A 19,206-nucleotide genomic window follows, 5' to 3' on the forward strand; every position below is an offset into this window, starting at 1 on the left:
TACAGGCCTTCAGCTGGGGGACAGACGGCATAAACATTGCAGGGTAAGCTAACGCTGTTGTTTATATTCCTACCGTTCGCTCTTTATGCTTGCATCTGGTCACACCCACGACCAATGAGTGAACAGGAGCTAAGCTTGCACCGCCCATGAAGCAGGGCCGGCCCGGCTGGCCTGACTCCGAAGCAGCTATATTAGCCTATCAGATAGGCTAATATAGCTAATATACATACATACAGCATGTGGTGCCTTCATTATAAGGCTTATATAAGGCTTTTAATTTTTTGCGGCTCCAGACATATTTGTTTTTTGTTTTTTTTTGGTCCAATATGGCTCTTTCAACATTTTGGGTTGCCGACCCCTGGGTTAAGTGCATGGGTGAAAAATGGTAACGTTGGTACAAAACCATCAAGCGCTTTTAGAAAACGGTAATCACTCGCTGGGCTCGAGGTGGTGGAAGAACAAGTTGACCAGCACCCTAATAAACAGCAGCAGACACTCAGGACATAAAGGCAACAGAGGAGCTAAAAATGTCAAACAAACAGACTTAAAAACAGCTTTTAGTCTTGGCCTATCAGATCCCCAAACAGCTATTCTGATTTTTGCACTTCCGATATTGATATTTAAAGTTTTAACATTTCATTGTATTTTATAGGTTTAATGGCATTATGTTAACATTGTACATTGTGTTTTCAGTCAAGGCACATTAAATGTTATTGCGCCTGTTGGTCCAATGAGAAGGGTTTATAATGAATACCTTTTTTTAAAAAAAAAAAGGGTATTCATTATACAGAACAAATTAGACTGCTTTAATGTCTCGATTAATGATGTAAACCCTGAAAGATTAAAATATATCTTAAAAACACCAGATTTTTTCTTCATCACTGACGACTGCAATTAATGGTCCACGCTTACATAGCAGCTTTTTAACCACTCCAGTTTCTGCAAAGTGCTTTACAGAGTTTCTCATTCACACACTCAGACAGGGCTTTCTTTCTATTATACATTTTTACACACTAAATTACAGCCCTTAAAAATATATTCTCACTGATAAGCATATCGGTGGGCGGCGGGGGAGTTCGGTGTCTTGCTTAAAGACACTTCAACACACTGCTGGGGTTCAAGCTCCAGCCCCAGACCTTCTGGTTGGTGGATGGCCTCCCCACCCACTGAGGTAAGCCACCCCTGAATAAAACCATGACCTTTTACATTGACCTTATTCCACTTCACTCCTGAAATGCATTTGTGTTTGTTCAGGTAAACCCAGCCAGATTTGTTGTGTGTCACTATTAAAACCAGTTGAACAAAAAAAAGATAAAATGCTCACAATGAACTGCTCCACGTCCCTCTCCATGCCCACGTTCGGCAGGTCCGGCATCATGTGGGCGACCACTTTGAAGCCGGCGTCCTTCGCCAGGTGGAAGGACTCGCACACAGCTCGCACCGTGTGGCCTCTGGAGGAAAACACACGTGGGGGAAAAACCCACTCAGATCGTATCATGATGGTTAAAAATGTATTCTTTTCTTAACGTGTTCCTACACCCTGGCTGTTTTCCTTCTGTGCGCTTTCTGAGACGCACTAACCTGTTGGTGTCACGGGCCACGTCTTCATAAACGCTCTGCACGCCGATCTCCAGCCGGGTGCAGCCATAGCTCAGCATGTCGCTCAGGTGGCGCTTCAGGCAGTAGTCCGGCCGCGTCTCTATAGTGATTCCCACACACTTGGTGTTGCTGCGCTCCGAGTACCTGCAGGAGGAAACCGCTCACGTCAGTCGGTGTCATTTCAGCACATTAAGTCCCGGAGAACATCTTTCTTGCTTCCCCGCAGTAATGGCTTTTTAATTTTACCATTTGGTCTCAGTGAGATTAAATATTTGAGGGGTTTTAAGTGAACAGGAAATATTACTGGCATCATTTAGCAACATCGATTTACATGCTGTAAATTGAAATGGCTCATTATGCAGACAGTTAACACTAACCTCACATTAAGAACACATTAATGCAATAAAGATGAAACGACCCACGCTGGTTTTAAAAAGTTAAGAGACCTTAACAAAGTTCACGGTTTTAAGTCATTTCGATAAATTATTGTGAACTAAAAAGTAAGCGAAACATTTTTTTTGTCAAATCAAACAATAATACTTCAAGCTTAAAGTGGTTTTAGTTTAGTACCGTTTACAATATAGCCACATTTCTGATTCCTATACAGGGTAAGAATAAAATTAGTTGAAATTTTAATAGCATTTGAAAGGTGTATGTATTTTGAATACACTCATTAAAGTGCTAATAAACCCTCTCCTTATGTTTAATTAAGGTGGCAGCACTGAAATCCCTTTCTTTCTATTCACCCGTTAGTCTTTTGTTTCTGTTAAATATTTCAATATGGCACTCTTCCTGCAGCTTTAGAAAAAAAACATGCAAAAATATATCAAAGCATGCATCTCAATCAGGAATAAAGTACTACGACTTTTGGTAGTGGAACATTACACAATGTAGAGAAGAACTTGAATCATTTCCCCACAGACAACAATGGGATTTTGACTATAAGAATGAGAAAACTCAGCCCTCTTTGAGCTCTACAACTTAGACATAAGCCCCTTTTACATGGGCCCTAATTCAGAAGTCTGGCTCTACTCCACTCTACTCGGCTCGGCTCGATAAAGAATGCATCGCGTTCACACGAGCCAGTTGGGTCGGTAGCAGAGAAACGCCTCCTCGTGTTGCGGGAGGCGGGGCCACGGCGCTGGGGGTGGGGGGTGCACTACAGAAACTTAGTGCAAGTTGTGTAAACAACGAACAACGTTGGCCCTGTGTTGTTGCTGTTTTTTAAACTTATGGGGATTCTCCTGAGACTTCAGGAAGAGAGGCGCAGTGGAAGAAATGCTCTGGATGCTGCGATTGTTGCGCGGAGTAGGACAGCTGTTATCAGCCGGAGATTTCAGGCTTTACAGCGCCTTCAGCTGGAGGACAGACGGCATAAACGTTGCAGGGTAAGCTAACGCTGTTGTTTATATTCCTACCTTCGCTCTTTATGCTTGCATCTGGTCACACCCACGACCAATGAGTGAACAGGAGCTAAGCTTGCGCCGCCCACGAAGCAGGCTTCTTATAATTCTTATCCAGACAATACATAAAAACAACATATTTCTGTCGTCTTACTGCTGCAGGACTTCTGGTTTTCTCTCAAATCTCCTCAGAGTTCAGAGGAAACACATCCAAACTCTCATTGACTCGCATTATATCCGAGCTCAAAATTTTTCCTTCAAAACTGGAAGTGAAGGGTCTTTTAAAATGATCAGTTCTCCTACAGAAAACACTCTAGAAACATAAAAATTGACTATGTGACTACCAGATACCTGACACTTATGATTCAAGATTTTTTTTAACACAGCCTATAGATTTTACATAGACCAAGGTTTAATTTCTACTCTGCCTGTCTTATTAACAGTGAGACACAAGCGTGGTTACCACGATGATCCCAATGAGCCACTGGCAGCAGCTTTAACATTTCTTTTGTACTTGGCTCTTTCTATACAATTATACATCAAAACACTGACAATCTGTCAGCTTAGATTGTTACAAAAGTAAATCTGAAAATATTTGGGGGATTTGGGGCAGTAGCTGCATGGGCACCCTTCAAATTTTTTTCAGAAATGTTTTCTTTTAATGTAAAACCTCTGTAAATATGAAATGTTTTTATGGTCATATTTTCTGCTGCCATTTTATCGTTTAATATTAGGGCAATGCAAACAGCTATCTGTTACTGCTGGACAGAAACAAATTGTAATGTCTCTTTGCTGAACATTATCTAAAATGTAACAAGAACTTAAAACTAAAATTTTGTCACTTTTTCTCTCATCACAAGCCAACTTCCTGGTATTTAAAATATGCCGGTGACGTTGGTTTTCAGTCATTCAGGACCTGGTAGTCCTAGCAAGTCAAATTTAAAGCCACTGGACTTTTTCTTTTTGATTCTCAAAGTTATTTGACTTCTCATTCGAAGAGTTTTCTCAATTCCAAACCGAAAGTTGCAGAGTCCACCCATCTTCTGCAGCTAATTTGAGACCGGGTCACGGGGCCAACAGCTTGAGCAGAGATCCCCAGACCTCCCTCTTCTCAGCTACCTCCTCCAGCTCATTTGGAGGGACTCCAAAGCCTTCCCAGGCCAGCTGTGACATATAACCTCTCCAGTGAGTCCTGGGTCTCCTCCGAGGTCTAGTCCCAGTGGAACATGACTGAAACACCTCTCTTGGTAGGCATCCAGAAGGCATGCTTACCAGATGCCGAAACCACATCAACCATTCTGATGGAGAAGAGCAGCAAATCTACTCTAAGCTCACCCTATTCCTAAATGTGAGTCCAGCCACTCTGAGGAGGGAGATCATTTCAGCTGCCTTTATTTGCACACTCATTCTTTCTGTCATTGCATAGCATATGACTCCAGATTCTGTTCTTTCAAGTTTAAAAGAGCAAACAAATATGACAACTTTGGCAACATTTACAACCAGCAAGTACTGGTGTCAGGATCTGGTATTAAAGAAAAAATCCTTCAAATGTTTAGCCTTTCCAAGTAAGAACGGGTCATGGCTCAACACTTTGTGCATTTATCACAGAATCAACTGGAGAGCAAACCAATATGAAAAAAACCCCAAAAAACTTAAATCCAGTAACATTAACTTGCATTCTACCACCTAAAAAGGACACAAATCAGTCTTGCACCAAAACCCAGCTGAGTTCTTTGAGTTCAAGCTCATCTCATACATCAACATTTATTGATAACTTTCATTTATTTATAAGTTTCCTAGTGTTCTCCTTTCTTTTTTTTTCTAATCTAATGAAAAGGCAGCGCCTCCTACGGCTGCAGCCTCAGGCAGCCTGTCTACCCATGTCTTCTCTTAGGACCGGCTGTACTGAAATGTGATTTTGTACCGTAAACATGCAAATGTGAGCTGGTATGACAATAAAAGATGCTTGAATCCTTGAGACACGGGGACAGAATGTGGAAGTTGAAGCAAAAACAGGACAAGCTGAAATTTATGTTTATGTTCATGTAAACAACTGAGACTGAATACATAAAAACACACCTCAGGTGCTGACTTCTGTTGAGTAACATAATTCTTATGTTGTTGCTGTATTTTTAAATATGAATTTCTTTAATACTTTTAGTTGTACTTAGTTATTTGTTGAAAGTTACATTAAAAACAGTTCAGTGGTTTATGAGATATTTTGCTAACAGACAGCCAGATAAATGAACACACGCGCAGGCAATTACATGATTGTCTGCCGCTCGTGGCGGTGGGTGATAAAAATAAGGCGGACTGGCCTTTATACTGACGATTACCAAAACGTGGAATAGGTGCTGTGGTCAGATGAGACTAAAACTGAACTTCCTGAACATTGAGGATGATGACATTGTCTGGTGCAAACCTAACACCTCTCATCATGCTGAGGCCCCCATCTTTATATTGAAGCATGAAAGTGGCAGCATCATGATGTGGGGGTGATTTCCATCAGCAGGGACTGGGAAACTGCTCAGAGTTCAAAGAAAGAAGGACGGAGCAAAATATAAAGACATTCTTGAAGAAACCCTGTTTGAGTCTTCCAGACCTTTGAGGCTGGGACAGAGGTCCACCTTCCAGCAGGACAAAGACTCTAAACTCTGCTGGAACAACTCCAGGAGTTTAAGGAGAACCAGTTAAAGGTCCTGGAACGGTTCAGTCAGAGTTCAGACCTCAATCCAGCTGAGAATTGTGGTTTGATTTAAAGATTGTTGGACACAAGCAGCACCCATCCAACCTGACCAAACTGCTGCAGCTCCTTCAGGTTGGATGGGTGCTGCTTGTGTCCAACCTGAAGGAGCTGCAGCAGTTAAGTCATAAAGAACAGACAATAAGTCCAGTGGTTAGATGGACCAATATCATAGAGACAAACCTGAAGAAACCTCCTGCTGAAAAGGTGGCTCTTAGGGAGGAGTGAAAAGTTGTGGACTCAGGTTTTCAATTTCTCTTATTTCTCATTTGTCTCAATAAAAAAATACTTTGCATCTTCAAAGAAGTGGTTAATTAAATAAAAATGTATTTAAAATTAAATTAAAAGACACAACCAGTTTGGAAGGTGACAAAACAGAGATGGCCCAGGTGGGGTAAATACTTCTGCAACCTACTGTATGTGCATCTAACCTCATTAGACTTTCAGTAAAACATTTAACATTTAGGAAAATGCAAACACACACCAGGTTCACAACTGATTACCTAATGCAGTTGAATAAAATGCCAAGTGAAGAATAAAACAAGAAACTACAGTTTTGATGCAGGGTGTGTCTCCTATCACTGTTCTCCTGTCTTCTGCAAATGAAAACCTAAAACTTTTTTTTTAAGCTTTATTCAGCCTCGATCTGACTCATGCAGCACTTCTAAAGTTATTAAAGTCACTGATCAGAATCACCAAAACAACGCAAGTGGCCTAACAGACGCGTCATCCCCGCACACTAGCCAGATGTCATTTTCTCCACTCCAGCTGCTCCAATGACCATTAGCTCCTCTCATGCCAGCTCACATTCCCTCCGATTTTGTATCTGCTGGCAATAAATGTCCATCTTTTACAGTCTGCTGGCTGATTTACTCTAATTACAAGAGTTTATGCTCCAGAGAAGATGATCAGATTGTGTGAGATGAATCAATAAAAAGTCTATTATCTCGGGCGATTATCTCAAGGTATCTCGCTGCTTCTATCAGATCAAGAGCAGAGTGCGCGGCAGAGGCGTGAGCATCATACACACATGGCTTTCTGATACTCAAACACTGCAAATTACACACACACACACAGGGGCTAGGGCTTTATCTAACCAAGCCAAATCCCTCGTTCCATCCAAACTAAGCTGCAATCTCCACAATTACTGCAATTACAGCATCTTAACAAAGCGAGCTGATAGCAGAGTCGAGCAAATTAGGGCGCACACACACCTGAGAGTGCTCACACACTCTGTGACAGATATATACGTATAACAAGGGTGACGCACACGCTCACAGAAAATGGACGTTTTGGACTTATCAGGCTTTAAGATGAATAATACCGCCTGCTGACAAACCAGTTAGTGAGCTTTTTATTCCCGCACAAAAAGGCCATTATTTGGCCGAGTCACCCGAATGAGGCGCCGCCTAATAAAATGTGCATCAATCTTCACTGAGTCATCTTGAAAGCTGCAACTCATCCATACTGAGCAGACGCGTCCCCGATCTTATTCAGAGCTGGTCCAACTCAGCACAAGAGAAATCGATGGAAGTGAAGAGGAGTCACTTATCTTCCTCCTGCATTCAACAGCTGAACCTGTCCAGCCGAACCTCAACTTTAAAGGAATCGTTTCGGCCATTATGAAGTGGGGTTCTGTGTGAAAGCTATGAGCAATTAACGTTTTAAGTGTTGTATCGAAGCAGTTCTTTAAACAAACTACGTTTGGAGAAACAGAGTTCAGTTCTGACTGGAGCTTATAATAAGTCCCAAAACAGCCAAAGTGGATGGCTGTCATCTTAAAATGGCTCCAATGTCTCAATTTTACACTGGTTCACATGAGTTTTTCTATGGCCGGTGCTGATATCGACCTTTAGAAATCATGGCAGCTGATAGCCAGCATGTATCTTTTTACCTAACTAAATACAAATAATCACTTAACTTAAATAAATGCATATTTACCAACCCCAGAAGAACTTGTACACCTGAAAGTAGTATACAGAATTTCCCTCCTGCTTAAAAAAACTAATTTGTGGGCTAGAAAGAGCTGGTTGTATTAGCTGTTAATTAAATAGGAATTATACTAATTGAATAGATAGATACTCTTCCTTTGCAGGGAATTACAGCACATATGCAAGAAATATGTACAGGAATGGCCGAATGCAATTTTTTAAAAGTGGACAGTATTAGCAGATTAAAACTGTTTGGCTGATTAATCGGTCTAGCTCTCATCCAGGGGGTCATGTCCAAAAGAAAATGTAAAATTCTACCAAAATAACCGTGCAATGAGAAACATAATGGGATGTAAGAGTGTATGAATTAGCAGTCACATGAACTGTAGTGAAGTTTTGAAGATTGGAGTTGTTTTAAAAAACTCACTTTGGAAATGGGTCCATTTGGATCCTACTGATGAGCTAAAAATGACTAATCCGAGTGGAACCACGTTCTTTTTTTTTTTTTTTAAATAAATAAATAAACAAACCCTTCCCAGCACCAACCCGTAACAAACTAATGAAAGTTATACAAGAGAAAGAATGGATTAAAATAAAATAAATAACATTAGAAATAAAAAACACATGCCATACACACGTCACATCTCATGACGGTGGTGCTCAGTTCAGAATGATTTGACAACCTGTACCTTTAACACAGGACAGAAAGGGGTTTCAAGTTATTTCAAATGATATAGCCTTACCGACCACAGTCTGATTTTTTCCACTTTAAGAAAATAAAGGACCTCTCTAATCCAGCTTGTGTAAAGAGGTGGAGCTGCAGATTTCCAATTTAGCAGTTTAGCCTCCGGGCCAGCAGAGTTGTGTGAGCGGAACGACTTTCAAAGCGGCAAGCGTGGCTCCACAAGTCCAATCTTCAAATTTTTTTTTTTTTACAGTGGTTCATGCGAACAGTACCATTTAAATCCTTACACCACCGTCAGTTTTGCATTACATGATGATTTCATCAGAAATGTTTTTAAATTTCCTGGACGTGACACCCGGCTGCACCAGAAGTGCTACAAGTCACTGCTGCCACTATTTATACTTTGTTGCTGTCGGGCAGAAATCTTGTACCTCAAAAAATGCAACATCTCAGTTAAAGAAGGGCCTTTCTTTTTAATAAAATAAAAAGTGCAGTCACAAGTTTATAAGCTGTTTTCACTGGTTAGCTATCTACAACACGTAAGATTTTAATCATCCATACCTTTAACATTTGAACCCACTTAAAAAAAATAAAATTACATAAAATCTTCCATCTCGCCCTTTTTTTTCCACATGGACGGTTCCACTTTCCCTTCAAGCTCAGGTCTTCTACCAGACGCCTGGGAGCTTGAGGGCTCTCTTCAGTATCTCAGCTGATCTTAGGACTGCGCTCTTCTGGACAGAGATCTCTGCCCTTACAAAAAAGTCCCACGAAATTCACATGTGATCACATGTGGTTCACATAATCCACAAAAAAATCACATATTTCCACATGTGATTCCCATTTTCCACATGTGGTTCACACAATCCACAAAAAAATCACATGTTTTCACATGTGGAAATGTGGGAATCACATGTGATTCCCATGTGATAACATGTGATTTTCATGGGATTTTTTTGTAAGGGTGAGGTTGTTCCTGGGATCTGTTGGAGCCACTCTTCCAGTTTGGGGGTCGAGTGCTTCGATGACCACTGGTACCACTGAGGCCTCGACTTTTAACAACTTCTCTATTTCCTCTTTCAGCCCTTGGTATTTCTCAAGACTCTCCTTCTTCCTGATGTTGAAGTCACTTGACACTGCTACATCTATCACCACTGCTTTCTTCTGTATCTTATCCATCACCACAATGTCCGGTTGGTTAGCCATCACCTGTTTGTCAGTCTGGACCTGGAAATCCCACAGTATCTTAGCCCTGCCATTCTCCACCATCTTAGGTGGAGTCTCCCACTTTGACTGTGGGACTTTCAGTCCATACTCGGTACAGATGTTCCTGCACTCTATTCCAGCCACTTGGTTATGGCGTTCCATGTATGTTTTGCCTGCCTGCATCTTACATCCTGCTTTTATATATATATATATATATACATATATATATATATAAAACAAAACAATTCTTGTAGAAACAGGGAGTTAGGACATGAGAGTAAACTTTGTTATTTTAAGATAAGAATCAAGAATCAAGTCTTGAAAAAAATCTTTTCATTTCTGTTTTTGAGTCACTGCAGATACACGTTGGGAGATTTTGTTTTTGCACTTAGGAAGAACTCAGTGAGGAAAAAGGAAAAATAATAAATGAGAGAATGTCTCACTCTGGTGGACATAACTGTGACATGCTGCTATTTCCTCACTTCATAAAAATGCAAAAAAGAAACCACTCAATATTTGCAGTTTTAAGAGATGCTAAAAGAGGAGACTGTGACAGAAAGAACCCAAACATGACCTTATCTGTCACAGAAGCCAAAGTTCATGAGCTCCGCTTTCATAAAAATTATCCCTGAATGGCAGTTTGAATATCTTGCCCAAGTGGAGGTTCTGGATGAGGCCAAAATTCTCCTAAAGGAGCAACAATAATAATAGGAATAAAACTACAAATCCTTTAAAAAGCATGTTTTTTGTTCCAATGTAGCTACTGGATTCTTAGTTAAGCAAAGTTGTTCAAAAGGGACACAACACAGCGTTAAAGATGATCAACACTAACGTCTGACAATGCTAGCATCAAATTTAAAATCAGATGTTTTTATGATGTTAAAACACTTTTGTTGTAACAATACAGGAATCTTGTTGTGCTTTGACTAAAGTTTTGCCACAAATATTTTACTAGACTTCAGAAAATCATCCACTTTGTGAAAAAAAAAAAAAAGCCGAAGCAGCATTTGAATTGGTGTGGCTCAGAAACATTCTGGATAAAACTGAAAAACAGAGTTGGTCTTTGTGGAGGATTTGTTTTATAAAACCTTTGCGTCCGAGCATGTTTAGCTAAAGCAGCGGCGCGTGTGGTGCGATAACGCAGGAACACCGAGTACCTGACGGCCTCTGCCACGTTGTTGGACGCGTGTCCTGACAGGGCGTCGTGGAGGTTCCTGATGAAGTAGTCTCTGTAGTCCTCAGGCAGAGCCATGAAGGTCCCCCCCATCACGATGAACTCCACCTTGTCCACGCTGTGGCCCAGCTGCTTCAGCTGCACGTCACACGCAGATTATTAGAGCTTTAACTGGGTGTATTTAGGATTACAACGAAAAACAGAAACTAGCAGTCCTTGAAGTAAAGCTTAGCACGTACTGCCTCGCATGTTAAAGTTTCAATCCCTCCAGGATTTCGCGGGCATTTTTTGTGATTGTTGCGGGCTAAAATGCCTGATTTTCCTAAAAGTTGAGTTTTTTTTCACTAAAATCAATAAAAAACTATAACTTTTAATATATTAACCAAAAATACTTACTAGTTTTGTAAGATAATTACCAACAAACATTGACATTCTCAAAAGGTGCTTTATTTGAGAACTTTGAAAGCTTCTAAACTGACATTCAGACCATTTCTGGATTGTCCCTCGTCTGCAGCTCTCCTCACATGTTTTGCAGACACAAAGTGTTTGTCGATGCGTTTATGTTCCATGATTACACTACAGGACGTGCAAAACAGCTCCCCCCCACTCTCCTGCAGCTGGGGAGGAAACTGGTTTGCGGGGTCCTTTGCTGAAATCTTTGTGGGCAAATGTGAAGCATTAGCGCACATTTTGGCTTCGGTCGCTGCTCCTGCACGCTCCCGGCATTCTGATGTTAACAGGAAGTGACGTCACGTGTCTTCTTCATGAGTTATTTGGGGTTATTTTGTATTCCACACTACACAAACCCACAAAGAAGAGACACTAGACCGCAGAAACGGTGGCAAATCACTTTAGAAACAATAAATATTGGGTTAAAGTTGCGGGGAAGTTGCAGTGTTTTGGGCAAAGTTGCAAAAAGTCGCGATTTCGCTGGGTTTGCTTGATTTTGCGTTAATAGTTGCGATCGCAACATCACAAAATCCTGGAGGGTCTGAAGTTTTAAATAAAGCTCTTATGTGATCTCTTAGTGCTCAGTGTAAGTGTAGGAAGGACTTTCTTGGATGAACTTGTTTTAAAGCCCTAGCTTTCCTTGAAGGAATGCTTGTTGCCCGCTGACTTTCAGGCCAGAGTTTTAAACTAAAATGATCTTATACTGAGAAGGGACAGCTGTTTTGGTCAAACCATGCAATATAGTGAGATCCCAAGAGATGCATTAGGGCTCAGAGTTTATCATGTGAATGACTCTCAGCTACTACCACGCCAGAAACGACTGAGCTACAGCCATCTTTACGTTGGCTAATGTCAAATTAGCTGTGGAGGCCATCCTAAACTCCAAAAGTTACATCAGTTGTAGAAGTACATCCTGTGATTAGTTTCTGAGAGTTTTATTCAAATCTGTTCACTGATTCATGAGATATTTTGCTAACAGTACAAACAAACACACACAGACATCTTTGGGCAAAAACAACATTTCACCTTTGCCTTCAGGGTGGGTTAGGGTTAGGGTGTGTTCATCCCTGTTATGTTAATTATGTTATCTTATTATGAAATTAACTCGTAACTTATAACCTTACTAGTAGTCTTTCTCTTAATTCAGACAAACATGCAAACAAGTTTTTTTTTCTTAACTACAATTTTACACAAGTCTCAACTGTTTTCAATTTTATACATATATATTTTTTTATTCTAGCTTGCATTACAGGTGAGATAAATCCAGATTTTAATGCAGCTGTAATGATTTCATATGTATGCTTCATTCAAATGATTCAAAAGTAAGAAAAAGCAAACCATATAGAAGAAAAGGCAGAACAATTTAGGTTTGTTTTTTGTCATTTCAGCAGTGGGTTTTTCATTACCACAATCATAGCATGTAAGAAAATTCTATTTTATTTTTATTAGGTCCACTAACATTCCCCTCTTTGCTGCTTGACGATTATAGAGTCCCTTTATTGTTTAGCTTTGCCCTGCTGTGTCAGATTAATGTGATCATTAATTATCTAATGGCGTAATTAGGGTCTTGCAGGGTAATGAAAGCGGTGACGCTCATTACTGCAGCCAAGATTTATTATAAATTTGCCAAACTGTTTTATTTTTGTAGGTAAAAGTTCTCTGTTGAATCAGTTTGGAAGAATTTAGTCTTGTAACTAAACGAAAGCAGCCAAGTTTGATTATCAGGAGCAACCATTTCATGATGTGATGCATCAAACATCGAAACTGAGCTTTTGTAATGAAAAGCAAACACGATGCAGTGAAGCAGCTATTAAGAAGGACACAACATATTTATATACAGCAGAGCATCATGAGTCACGGACCTGCTCCACTCGACTTCTGGTCTGAAGATACGGGTCGTACCGAGCTCGGATCGCCCTCATGGACGTTGGCTACGGAGAAGGCGAACAAAATTATCAAAGAGAAGAAAAGAGAAAAATCTTTGAATTGAGCCCTCAAACCAAACAGTCTGAAGCTTAACAAAACACAAGTAAAGTGAGTTGCACAAAGACTTAAACTGAAAAAAAGAAAAAGATTTTTCAGGTAAAATTTCACATAAACCAAAAGATTTTCTTTTTTGCTTTTGTTTAGCTAAATATGTGGAAGAAAAGAGCTTCACCTCGTAGCCGGTGTAAGACTGTGTGGAGTACTCAAAGTCAGAGTCCGGTCCGCCGGGACAGTAGCTGCCGGAGTCAAGATGGAATCAATTTACACAGAATGTGACAGAAAAACAAACATTTCACAGAGACAGAGGTCGGAGTTCATCGAAGCACTGTGTCACTTTTAAAAGGGAAATTTAGAATTTACACACCCGCATACAGTATTATGAAAAAACATCTGCCCCCTTACAGATTTCATCTGTGTTTTGCTGTTTTGTAACACTTACAAGTTTCAGATCATCAAACAAATGTTCATATAAAGCAAAGTAAATACAAAATCCAGTTTTTAAAATGATAATTGCCTTTATTAAAGGTAAAAAAAACCTCTCTAAACTAACCTGGTTCTGTGCGAAAATGTAATTACCCCTAAACCTAAGTAGGTTGAGAGAAGAATTCACGGTTCCATCAATTACAGCAAGTCGTTCAGTTCCTGAAGCAGCACAGCAGACCCCAGACCGTCACACTAACACCACCACGTTTTTATCATTATGATGGTCTTTTTCTGAAATGCAGAATTCGTTTATTGTCAGATGTAACAAGGGACACGCCTTCCAAAAAGTTCCACTTTTCTCTCGTCAATCCACAGAACGTTTTCCCAGAAGTCTAGGGGATCGGCGAGATGTTTTTATGACAAATGTGAGACGGGCCTTTATGTTGATTTTGCTCAGCATAGTTTTTCGGCCTTGGAACTTTCCCATGGAAGCCATTTTGGTTTTGTTTTATTGTTGAATCATGAACTCTGACCATAACTAAAGCAGGGTTAAGATGTTGTTCTGGGTGGTTTTGGGACCTCCTGGATGAGTCGTTAATGCCTCTTGGAGTAATTTCGATTGGTCAGCCACTCCTGGGAAGGTTCACCACTGATTCATGTTTACTCCATTTGTGAATAATGACTGTTTCACTGATTTATCGATCCTACAGGCCTGGCAGTAATTAAGCCTGGATTCCCAAAAAAAAAAAAAATCAGTTAATTCATGATTTACCAAAAAGGGTAATTACTTTTTCACACAGGACCAGGTTGGTTTGGGTTGCTTTGATCCCTGAACAAATTAAATCATCATTGGAAAACTGTACTTTGTATTTACTCAGGCTGCCTTTGTCTGATATTAAAATGTGTTGATCTTAAAGATTTAAACAACAGTAAAAAAATCTATAAGGGGTGAACGCTTTTTCACAAAGCTGTAATTCTCAGGCTCATACAAAGGGAGATGTGCCCTTCAAACTGTGCAAACAAATGCATGTAAACAATTGCTAAGGCGAAAAGCATCCGATTCTCTAAGTGAAGTGCTGTTTGTAAATATTTCACGCTAACTGCATGTTGCAATCTCCCGAGAGCTGGTGGTAATTGTATTTTAGGAGAAGCACTGGGCAGCATGATGGGCTTAGTGGTTAGCACTGTTGCCTCACAGCAACAAGGTCCTGGGTTCAAGCCCCGGGTTGGAGCTTGGCTGTTTAACCGTGCTCCGGTTTCCTCCCTCTGTCTAAAAAGTTAGGGTGGCTCAGGTAAGGGTTCGTCCTGGTACTGGAGGGTTGTGGGTTCGAGCCCCCTCTCGAACGTCTCAGCCACCTTGCCTACTGGTGGTGGTCAGAGGGCTCGGTGGCAACCTCACTTCTGTGGCTACACCATCAGTGAATGAATGGGTGAATGATTGTAGTGTGAAGCGCTTTGGGCTCCTTAGCCGGTACAAGTGAGATCTGTGATTTCAATGGGACTTGCTTGGTTAAATAAAGGTTAATAATAAAAGAACTAAAGGAAGCAATCTGCTGCCTTCACAAACAAAGAGGGCAGGCAGGTTAAGAAAGGTACAAGTCAAGTTCACTCAAAAGAGATGAATGTCAGACTTTGCATCTACAAATGAATTGTCAAAAAGTCTGTAACCCCCAACTTTTACTTTTTTACATACAGAATACATTTTTTTTTGAAAATTTAATGGATAGTGCTTCACATTCAGAGGGTAACAAACAGAACCTGATGTAATTATTTCACCAAATAATTATTCCCATGTTCTAAGTGGGGAGGGAGGACGCAGCAAGCGCCACTTGGTCCAGAAAGAATTTAAGGACCTATTTTTTATTGAAAATAAAAGGTGAAAACAATGGGATGCAACAATGATCAAGCAAACACAAAAAATGCCATCCTGAATGTGACTCCTCCCTGAAGCAGTCAGATGATGCGCTGCAGTTTTAAGGAGTTTCTAGATTTCATCTATTAAGACCCGGAGCTCACTGTGAGAAATCATATTTCTCTTTCTCTGAGTCTTAAATTATGTTTATGACAGAAAGCCATAAACACTGAAACAGAGCAAACAGCGACGGCAAATGATGCCCAAAAATGGAGGCAAAAACCAGGCGCTGCACAGTCTTAGTGTATAGTCTGAGTGTTTCGTCTCAGAAACAGCTCAAAGAAGAACACATAGGTCTCCATAATACTTTAAGCTAGCTAAAGCTTTAGTCTACTAACTTGTTGGTTTGCAAAAACAGTCATTTACACAATTAGATCGTATCTTCAGACCACAATTAAAAAGCAATAATTGTAGAACAGAATTAGTAAAAATGTAGGACTTACACACAAATGTTTCCTGTAAAGCTGATATGAGGACATCGATGTGGTTTGCACATCACGGCTACAACTGCAATCTGTGACAGAGATAGGAGTTTAAAAGATTTTCTATTTAATATTTATGTTTGTTTGTGGTCCTCTTTCTTTCATAATGTGAGTGTTCAAACAACAGATGAGGAGACTCGTGTTGGAAATGTTAGGGAACTTGTCAGAAGCATTCAGGAAAGTTAGAGAGGTTTAGCACGACCTTCAGACAGAATTACAGACGGAAGAACGAGAACATCTCACCCCACTGGCAGTGCGGATTGGTTTGGCTTTGAGTTTGGGCACCAGAACCCGGCGGTACTGAGGTGGAACAGCTGCAATGATATCCACCAATCGAGGCTGAGCTTCAAGTCCATATTTAGCCGAGGTTTTAGTTTTCACTCTGTTTGGAAACAGAATGGACGGGTTATAGTTGGCAAACAAACTAAAAAAAAACATTTCACTGTACAACAGTAAAGTTTATTTATAAAAAAGCACATCTTTATTTTGAAATATTTAAATTTTGTGACTTTAAAAGAAAACATAGTTTTATTATTAGCCACACCAAAAAAATGGTGCTGTATATTGGCCAATGTCTGCACTGATTTTTAAAGACTGGCATCGATCATAAAAAAACGAGGCATGTCTGGACACAATTTTTTGGTTTCGGACCGAGTACAAGTACTTCAGTTTGGGTACTTGCCAATACCAAGTACCAATGATGAGTACGTAACGAACTACAACTTAAAAATTACAAAATGACTTTAAAAACGCATTTCTTTTTTTACCCTCAAGTTTGGCACCACAGGATTGGCAGCTTGTTGCAGCGATGTGTTTTTGTTTATTTTGTGTTTTTTTTTAACGCTCCTATGGATGCACTAATGCTGAAATAATTTTCCTGCCTTTTACTTTTTTTGTGGATTTCTAAAGTCAGCATCGGGAGTCCCACTCAGCTGGGGCTCCATCGTTTTACAATCGGGATCAGCTGTTGGCGCCGAATGGCTCCTGGATACCCGGAGCTGAAAGACCCCCTGAGATGATCAGGAAGAGGAAGTGGGAATGCAGAGCTGGAGTTAAGGGTCATGAGAAGAGAAGACGGTACAAACCATCTTCACCTTCCGTCATCATGGGAAATGTACAGTCTCTCTCCAACAAGATGATGGAGCTAACAGCGCTGTCCAGGGAGTATCAAGGAACAAGCATCATGTGCTTCACAGAGACTGAATGAGTTCACCCTGGACTCAGAGGTGACTTTGGAAGGTTTCCAAAAAGCAGTGAGAAGAAAAAGGGAGGAGATGGAGAGATGTTTATTAACAATAAATGGTGTAATCCAAAACACATTTGTGTGAAGGAGTGCTGTACAAGGGACACCAAACTGCTAGCAATTAGCATCCGGCCATACTATCTACCAAGGGAGTTTTCACATTGTATGGTGATAATTGAGAATTTCCCCATAGAGGGATAAATTAAGTTCTTCCTGTTCTTTAATTTAGAACACAGCAGTCAATCTGCTTTCTTAACATCATCTGTGTTTATCTTAAAAGAACTTCAAACTATTGACTTTTGTTTTTTGCCCTCAGTCACCTGCACAGTGGAAGAGGACATGATGTCACCAAGCAAAAAAATGGTATCGGTCCAGAGTATCGTGGTGTTTTTACAAGTACGAGTATTCAACGCTGGTATCAGGCCCAATACTGGTATTGGTAATGGGACACCACTAGTCAACCTCTAATTGATGCTTTCTCAACTAAATATCCAATCACAAAAATATTTAATATTTAAACATTTTTTGACAAAGCTACACAACAAATTTCAAAATGGTTTCACCCGCCAACTGGACCAAGAAACTGAACTAGGAGCAGAGACTGTTTTAAAACCTCCAGACCATCAAAGTGGCTAATAGAAGGCTGCTGGTTCGTTTAGTGGCAGGTGGCAAGAAAAGTGTTTCCATTTTATTTTCAGACAAACGCTAAATGCAGTATTGCCCCTTCCATTTTAGACAATTATCATTTTTATTCATTTCTTTCAGCTCAGCTTTCTATTTATTTTGTTTTTTATTTGTTTTTTGATGTAGGTTAATTAGCTGCTATGCTCTACTAACAAGGAACCTGACATAGTTAGCTAGCTGGCTATCTAGTCGTTCTACCTAACTAATGTATATTGAAGTACAAGTACAAGTATACTGAAGTAGTAAGTCAAAAGTTTGAAATTGTGAGACAGTCTCTTAAAATCTTAAAATCTGGTCTCAGTTTAGGAGAGCACTTGGTCTCCAGGCATTTTCACTTTTAAGCCCTATTGCAGGTAATCATCTGTTTGCTCCATCAGCTGGATTTCGAATCTGGCATGAAAAAGGGGCGAAGTGTTTTGCGGATTTATATTTGGGTGGATACTTTCTCAGCTTCTCTGAGCTAACAAAAAATTTTGGAATTGAATCCACAAATTTCTACAAGTGACATTACAATTCCCTCGTAAGCCTCCGGATAATCCTCTTGATGTGTCCTGCTTCTAAAGATGTGCTATATAAACTTTACAATCTCATCTTCAAATTACATTGTTTATCTCTGACTGCCATTAAGACAGTTTGGGAACAAGATCTTCAATCCCCCATCTCTGACGAGACGTGGGATTCTATTCTAGATCAGGTTAATACGTCCTCAATGTGTGCTCGTCACACACTTTTGCAATTTAAAGTTGTCCACCGGGTACATTTCCCTAAAGCTAAACTGGCACGCATTTACCCAAACGTGGACCCAACATGTGACAGATGTAAGAGTGCACCTGCTACGCTAATCCATATGTTCTGGTCTTGCCCTTCTCTAGCTAACTTCTGGAAATCAGTTTTATATCTATATCTGAGATTTTGCAGTGTGAAATCAGACCAAACCCCTTCTCTGCCATCTTTGGAATTGCCCCGGGGCTGGACTTGCCACGCGTCAAACAAAGAGTGCTCTCATTTTCATCATTAATTGCCAGGAGGGCCATCTTGGTAAGGTGGAAGGACCCGACCCCTCCCCCCTTCTCATTCACACTGGATAAGGGATATTATGCTGTGTATGGACTTGGTCCGAGGCTCTGAAAATAGATTCTATAAAGTTTGGAGCCCCTTCCTAACTATATATGAGAAATCTTCGACTACTGTCTCTGAGTTGCACAGGTGCCTCTTCCCTTCCCCAACCCCCTTCTTTCCCCCCATAGGCCCCCCTTTTTATTTTTAGGTTTGTGGATGATGTATA

At 40.3% G+C, this 19,206-nt stretch overlaps 1 protein-coding gene across 1 annotated transcript in view; it reads right to left on the reverse strand.

The window, feature by feature from the left end:
• Nucleotides 1-19,206, reverse strand: part of elp3 (elongator acetyltransferase complex subunit 3) — a 46,549-nt gene that overhangs the window by 26,092 nt on the left and 1,251 nt on the right. The window contains exons 3-9 of the mRNA XM_017432375.3: nucleotides 16,238-16,376; nucleotides 15,956-16,026; nucleotides 13,350-13,413; nucleotides 13,054-13,122; nucleotides 10,725-10,879; nucleotides 1,582-1,743; nucleotides 1,325-1,451 (exon numbers count right to left, since the gene is read on the reverse strand). Of these exons, the coding sequence (XP_017287864.1) occupies nucleotides 1,325-1,451; nucleotides 1,582-1,743; nucleotides 10,725-10,879; nucleotides 13,054-13,122; nucleotides 13,350-13,413; nucleotides 15,956-16,026; nucleotides 16,238-16,376 (787 nt within the window). The remainder of the gene's footprint in view (nucleotides 1-1,324; nucleotides 1,452-1,581; nucleotides 1,744-10,724; nucleotides 10,880-13,053; nucleotides 13,123-13,349; nucleotides 13,414-15,955; nucleotides 16,027-16,237; nucleotides 16,377-19,206) is intronic.

The sequence above is a fragment of the Kryptolebias marmoratus genome, linkage group LG19 (assembly GCF_001649575.2).
Source record: "Kryptolebias marmoratus isolate JLee-2015 linkage group LG19, ASM164957v2, whole genome shotgun sequence".
Taxonomy (NCBI): Eukaryota; Metazoa; Chordata; class Actinopteri; order Cyprinodontiformes; family Rivulidae; genus Kryptolebias; species Kryptolebias marmoratus.